The sequence below is a fragment of the Rhizomucor pusillus genome (genome assembly GCF_041956525.1).
Source record: "Rhizomucor pusillus strain CBS 183.67 unplaced genomic scaffold VTP01scaffold_18, whole genome shotgun sequence".
In the NCBI taxonomy this organism is placed as follows: domain Eukaryota; kingdom Fungi; phylum Mucoromycota; class Mucoromycetes; order Mucorales; family Lichtheimiaceae; genus Rhizomucor; species Rhizomucor pusillus.
This window is the reverse complement of record NW_027192160.1, coordinates 464,669-471,858: the sequence shown is the minus strand read 5'-3', so window position 1 is coordinate 471,858 and position 7,190 is coordinate 464,669. Positions and strand designations below refer to the sequence as shown.

General features: G+C 44.9%; 3 protein-coding genes across 3 annotated transcripts; all 3 read left to right on the top strand.

Annotated features, from left to right (window-relative positions):
• Positions 1-335: 335 nt before the first annotated feature.
• VTP01DRAFT_3858 (uncharacterized protein) lies at positions 336-2,281 on the top strand (the record flags this gene model as incomplete). Its single annotated transcript, XM_069382475.1, has 5 exons — positions 336-387; positions 635-1,388; positions 1,928-2,021; positions 2,110-2,173; positions 2,229-2,281. 5 exons carry the CDS (start codon positions 336-338, stop codon positions 2,279-2,281), a joined length of 1,017 nt encoding a protein of 338 aa, XP_069236184.1.
• A 1,118-nt stretch (positions 2,282-3,399) lies between these two features.
• VTP01DRAFT_3857 (uncharacterized protein) lies at positions 3,400-3,921 on the top strand (the record flags this gene model as incomplete). Its single annotated transcript, XM_069382474.1, has 1 exon — positions 3,400-3,921. The coding sequence occupies one exon, from the start codon at positions 3,400-3,402 to the stop codon at positions 3,919-3,921; it is 522 nt and encodes a 173-aa protein (XP_069236183.1).
• A 1,449-nt stretch (positions 3,922-5,370) lies between these two features.
• On the top strand, positions 5,371-6,902 carry VTP01DRAFT_3856 (uncharacterized protein; the record flags this gene model as incomplete). The annotated part of the gene is made up of 4 exons (XM_069382473.1): positions 5,371-5,981; positions 6,048-6,207; positions 6,269-6,371; positions 6,436-6,902. 4 exons carry the CDS (start codon positions 5,371-5,373, stop codon positions 6,900-6,902), a joined length of 1,341 nt encoding a protein of 446 aa, XP_069236182.1.
• Positions 6,903-7,190: the final 288 nt, after the last annotated feature.

Sequence of the window (7,190 nt, the reverse complement as noted above, 5' to 3'; positions counted from 1 at the left end):
ACAAGCGAATTTACTTTTCGTACAATCCGAATTTTGTTCTCGCCATTGGGTGCATTCATTTTCCACCGAACGCGAATTTACTTTCCGGAAAGTGTGTAAAGTGTTTTTAGAAAGTAATGTCGCAGCGAATGAAATTCAATGTCGTTAGGCAATGAAAATTGAGAAATGCATGTCGCGTGCCGAGAAATCATGTCGCATTTTCCACAATGGATTTCGCCTGCTTAGAAATCAAATGTCGCATGACCAGACAAAAGTTCTTGACACCTTAGGGTATATATAGGTGCAGTGCTATTTCCTGTTACATTTTCTCTTTCTTCAGTACTTTACGATTTAACATGACACAATTTCTGTATGAAGATGGACTAGGAAACGTCGTTGATAAGAATGGTAAACCTGAGCCCATGGACTAGATCGTTGATCAGAAGCAATTTACCCTTAAGACGATTACCTCTCACACTCAGTATTTGCAAAATACGGCTTCTGAGGGATCTTCCCAAACCAATGCAATGCAAGTAGATGAACCAAGAAATGAGGATTCGCGTATGAGGGAAGCAACGGAAAAACGTGTATATACTCACTACACTCCGCAGGATAAAGCTAGGTTTTTTAAACTGAAGACTGAGAAATGTTCAAGTGCATCAGCTGCAAGCGAAACAGTTGGACATTCATGTTCGTACAGCGCAGAGATGGGTTAAACAATATGATGAGCGTCCTGATAGCATCTTCGAGAGCGGTGAAAAGAAAGGTCGTAGACGTATTCTGACTTCGGAACACAAAAAGACCATTATCGATTTTATTGATGCTAATCCCTCTGCTGCTGTCGTCGAAGTGACCGAGCATTTAGTGAAGGAGTTCAAGGATCTTAAAGTTTCCAATAGCACTGTTAATAACTTTATAAAAACAGAGTGCAACCTTCCATTGAAAAAAGCAGAGTTCCAATCTGTGGAAAGAAAAAGTCCAGAAAAGATTCAGGAACGATTTGATTGGGTTCGCCAGTGGGAACAAACAGATATGAACTTCTTGACGAACTGCGTGTTTCTTGATAAGTCTGCGTTCCATATAAATATGAAACGCACAAGAGCTTGGTCAAAGAAAGGTGTTCCTGCTGTTGTCACTGTGCCAACCACGAGAGCAAAAACCACGTCTATATTGGAAGCTATCTCTGCTTCAGGTTTAATCAAAGTTAGCTTGAGAATACCAAAGGCCAATCCTAATAAGAAGAGAAAGCTTGACAAGGAATATGAAGTTTTGAGCACTGGTACTGTAACCGGCCATTATATTAGCTTTTTGAAAGAGACTTTGGATGAAATGGACAAATATCCACAGATGAAAGGCCACTATCTCGTTATGGACAATGCACCCATACACACGAATAAAGATATAGCCAAGTATATTGCTTACCGAGGATATCGATGTGCTTATCTTCCTTCATATTCTCCTGAGCTCAATCCATAGAACAATTCTGATCTGTGGCAAAAAGCAAAGTTAAATGTCATAGGTTTTTGCAGCAAGAAACCTTATCAGAAAGAATCCGTGACGCATGTAATGGTGTGAAGCCTAGTGATTTCCATGGTTTCGTTTCTCATTCGCACAATTGCTGGGATAAATGTCGTAACAAAGAGAAGTTGTAACTTTGTATGGCCTCGTTAACAGCCAGTAATGTGCAATCAGGTAAGTACATCATTTTATTTTATTCAGGTTTTTAAGTTATGCAATATATAGGTAGGTAAATAGCAGTTACCTATGGATAGGTTGACAGGTTGCCAAGAACTTCTGTGCGGCCATGCGACATTTGATTTCTAAGCAGGCGACGCAAAACTGCACGAATTGTATTAAACTGTGCTTGTCCAGAAACGTCTCTTCTGGACATCGGTATTTTTTCCGCGGTCAGCAATATGCATATGCGTCACGTGTTGGATGTCTGTAGTAGATGGCTGAAATCACGCGGAAGGAAAAGAGAAGAAAAGGAAACAAGACTTGACGTAAAACGTGCAAGGACAGCGACTTCTTCAAAAGTACAGGTACAATGAATCGCGTTTGATCTGGATGGTTGGTCAGATTTTGGGACGACTTCTGAGAAATAAATTCACATGACTTCATCGCATGAAGGGTCGAAATGCATTCCCCTCTCCTTTTTACTTTGTACCTGCCAGGGAAACATACTACGGGCAAGGTACGCCGTTTTACATACGTTCAAACGTAGGCTCTAAGAATATTACATACCATAGTCATCACGGACTATATAAACAACGCAGAAGCCACAGTTACAAGAATTATTTGACGAGCATTTCGATCTCGTCGTGAAGGAGACCGAAATTGGACAAGATCCAGAAGAAGTCTGGTCTACACGCTTCGGAAACATTGCCTCAGCTCTGAAAGGCTCGGTGGCAAGTTGACAAGGTATGGTGCCCGGATTCGATGATATTAATGATTGGTATAGACGCGAAGCAAACCTAACTGGGCAAGGGTTGCAGTAGCGATTCTTCGGCGCGTTGCTACGAGGAACCAGCAATCCCGAGTTGTGTAACACATCCGCGACAGCATCTTCCTCTCAAACGGCAAGCACAAACTCCAGCTCCACCGTCAGCGCCAAAAAGCTCTCCGTCGAAAGCAAAGCCCAAATAAGACGGCTATACAAAAGTATCAACAAAAGTAACATGTGGACACTGGAGGTGATCCAAGTTTAGTTGGAGTTGGATTCTTTGGGTGGAGGCATGGAGGTGAATCCCAGTGAATTGGTACCGATGCACACCCAAAGCATATGAGTTTGTTTTTAAAAATTCACCGGGCCATCTTTTTGGACGAACCCTCACGTTTTGGATGGAGGCACTCGGTAATCTATGCTCGACCATCCCAATGCTTCCACCCAAAGAATCCAACTCCAACTAAACTTAGGTCACCTCCACTGGAGACAGGAACGAAAGTTGAAACAGTTTGCGCTAAAATGCGACAGCGAACATTCCTGTGACTACTTCATTTTGGATCTAAGCGATCCTACATGGTCACAGTACTTTCTCCGGCAGAAATGGATGCATTGTATGACCATTACGTGGATGAACTGCAGAATTTCCCTGCATATTTGGCCGAGTACCTAGAGTCATTAATCGCACGTTCCGCGCAGCCATGAACGAACTTATTCACCCACTTGAAAATGCCGACAAGCGCTGGCTGCTAAAATCGATCATCAATACCTTGGAATTATATATCCATTCTTTCTTCGAATCTATCGGAGAACGCAGCGAGGCAGACCTTCCGCACCACGTCTAGCGAATTATCGGAGAATCCTTCGTCGGATCCAAGATCATTGCCAAACATGGAGAGCAGTGCGGTGGCCCATTGCCGTCCAGAAGGAGCAGTCCAAGGAAGCCAGCCGGAGTCGTCGCCCGGGAAAGGAAGCAAATGGGTTCCCGAAATGATATTATATTTAAAAGTCATGGATACGAGTTCGGATGTCTGGAGGCCGGCCGCATCCCTGGCGATACAACAACCAAAGCGATGGATGACGGCTGCCTGAAGTTGCCTCTGACGCTGCGGGATATGTTGGCTGCTCTTGCGAATAACTACCCCTGCATAGCGAATAAGCTCTGCACCGTTGGATACGCTGTAATGGGAACACGCGTGCAGCTAATCTCTGCTGACATTCCAGGAGGCCACGTCTGTCGGATCCTTCGCACGAAGCGATATCAGTTCCCTATCTGCTTCGAAACTTTCCAAGCCGATTTCCGCCATATCCTAGAGCTTATTTGGAAAGCAAAGCGATCCTGTTACAAACAGTATCTTCTACATCCAACGCCAAAGCTCCAGAAGTCGGATGGGAAAAGCAACAGTCTTTGTCAATTTTACGTTGCTGCGTTTTGTCACCATCAAGACGTAGGAAGCGCGGTCGGATCCATGAAGAAGAAGAATTATAAAAATTTGTAAATATGCTCCAAATCCTATCGTTATGTTTCCTATTATATCCTTCTGTTTACATCCTCTACTTTGTCACGATATCCAAAATGTAAATATTCTTTACCACATACAACTACAACCTTCCACAATGCGTTACCGTGACGGTATGCGCCAAATAATGCCTGTAATCAATGAATCCTGCATCGTGACCTTTTACATAGCCTGTATATGCTATTGATGGGACTGCGCTTATCAAGACATGCCTTTTTAGACTTAAAATGTAAGTTACATTGCAGGCACGTGTCTTTGTAGCAGAATAGAGTTTGGATGGAGATGAGTGCAGGTTTTGTTGGGATTTATTGAAAATTCAATCCATCCAAGTATGCCAACGTCAAACATATGAATATCTAAGAGATGTTGAGTAGATAGTAGCATTTATTTCTGTCCACAAGGCTATATTTAGCGTAAATTTGGAAGCATTATTGCCCCATGCACCTAGTTTTGTGGGACCAACGTAATGCGGCTAATTAATGAGAGCTGTGCTACTAGCCTTATCGAGTTTTTGCTCAGGCATGCTCAGAAAAAGAAATAATTGCAAAGCGGCAACGTTGTGTAGCAATGTATAGCATCGCAGCCATTCGTTCCAAGCGAAGCATTTATCTTGCCAAAGTACTCATCAACTGTAGCAATAATTTGGAGTTGGGTGTTGAAGCAATTTGCATGTGACTAGTTTACAGGTAGGAAATTTGGACAGGATCCGCGCGCGTTTCTGTGTTGCCATGGATAAAAGCACCGTGCTTGTAACACAACATGATCTCGGTAAGTTCGATGTTGTCAATCCAAACAGCAACCTACGAGGAATAGAGTAAGTCAAAGGGAAGGACCTGTAATGACGGGAACCGGCGCTGCCCTGAAGAAAATGTCGAAGACAATCTTAAAGTAGGCCAAATGTTTCCTGTGGGAAATTCATTTCAGCATTTCCCGAAATTGGATAGCGGAGGAAGAAAGACTACCCCATTCAAGCAAACGACATTGCTTTGGCAACTGCGATAAATCAGAGAAAAACTTTGTGAGACCCCTTGTGAGTTTCTCACACTTCCTTCACGTCGATCGCAGCAGCAGCAGCAGCGTCCATGCGTTTGTTGTATTCCAGGCAGAATGGGCAGATCAAACAACATTCGTTGGGTTCTTGATGTTTAGAGAGGCTGTTAAAATATGCGAGCGCGGGTTGGTTCTGCAATTTTCCCAAAACTCGGAATCTGACTTGTCGAGCGAAGCGTATGATAAAGTGAGAGGGCATAGCTTCGCCCTTCCCTGATATAGCAACAAAGCTTACCATCAGCTCGAAACATCCAAATTCGTCAAACGCGGACAGACCCAAACTCAGCAGAGCTACTTAAAAACTGCTGCAGCAGCAACTATCTCTGGTTGCTAGGACACTGTCTCTTCTCTCCTTCCTTCTTCCATCAGACAATCAACATGGCTCCTTCAACCAACGGTACCAACTCGGGAATCAACACCACTGCTGGCCACATTGGCTACTTGGACGACAAGCAGCGCGGCATGCTCAAGCAATTGTGGCTCCGTCTTTTTGAACTCTTCAAGCAAACGGGCGATCCCAACTCCAAGCCTGCTCCCAAGAAGCCCGTTGAAGAAACGAATGGCAAAAAGTCTGGCGGCTTCTTCAGTCGTGCCAAGAAGGAAGCGCCTCCTCCGGAAGATCTCTTTATTGGCGCCACCACCGACCCCAATTGGTTGTCCCTTCCTCTCGAGAAGGCTATTCCCTTGATCCCCGGTTCCGAGCTTCGCAGGACCTTCTGGAACATGGTTGCCACCGATAACCCGGATGCTGTCTGCTTGCGTTTCCTCCGTGCTCGCAAGTGGGATTTTGACGCCGCATATAACATGTTGATCAACACTCTCCGATGGCGCCTGGTTATGCGCGTTGACGACATTGTTGCTTTGGGTGAGACTGGCATGCACAACGAACTCGAGAAGCTCAAGCCCGGTCTCGGTGAACAGTTCACCTGGAACTTGAAGTCTGGCAAGGCATATCTAGGTGGTCCTGACAAGGCAGGACGTGGTATCTGGTAAACAAAAGAAACACGGGAATCTTTGGAAAGACTTAAGCCCACTTACCACATTCTTGGCATTAGCTTCATCAATGTTCGCTTCCATCACAAGGAAGATCAAGCCCCCGAGGTTATCAAGCTTCTCACCATGTACATTATGGAGAACTCTCGCTTGGTCGTCCACCAACCCATGGATACTGCCTGCATTGTCTTCAACATGGAAGGTTTCACCTTGAGTAACATGGTAACGTTGATGCAGAATGCTTGTTTTGACACAATGTGTGTGCTAAACGTATATACTCTAGGACTTTGACTTTGTAAAGTTCTTGCTTAGCTGCTTGGAAGCCTACTATCCCGAAACACTCGGCCAGTGCTTGATCCACAAGGCTCCCTGGGTCTTCTCAACTGGTAAGTTATAGGCAAGAACGCATTATCTCGCCACTCTATATACTGACTTTTGCGCTCTGTGTAGTATGGAACTTGATCACTCCTCTCTTGGATCCTGTTGTTGCCACCAAGATCCACTTTACAAAGAACTTGAACGAATTGACCAATTACGTCGACATGTCTGCCTTGCCCAGCTTCATTTCCGGCGACGAGGCCAAGAAGACAAAGGATGAAACTGCCAAGGTGGCTGATCCCAAGGCTGGTACCTTGGAGAAGCCTACCTCGGCTGCCGTGCAGGATTACGAGGATATGATCAAGGAGTACACATACGAGACCACCGAGTGGGCAAAGGCCAAGGATGGCAAGACCGAGACCGAGCGCCGTGACTTGGCCAAGCAGTACCGCCAGATGCGCATCAAGGCAGACAGCGCTTTCCGTGGTCCTACCAACTGGGGCGAGAAGGGCATGTTTAAGATTACCGAGGAAGGACGTCTTATCATCGACTTTGGTAGCGACGGCTGGGTCCCTCTTGACATTACCGAGGATGTCTAAATTCCTTTCTCTTTTCCTCTCTCTCACACACACCATACATACACTCTCACACACAGATCACACATGCAACCTTTTTTTCCATCCTCCTTCCCTTTCTGAACAACCATACCTAAAAAAACACCCGTATATCCGCCTTCGTTCGGCTATTTACTACCGTTCCTCTCTGTCGTTTTTCTTTGCTCGACACGATTTGCGTTTTTCTTTTTCAATTTTGCAAATATATGATAAAGATAGAGGAGATGTTGGCAGAATGCTTTGAGGGTCGTAGTTTGAAAGCCAAATTTGCAT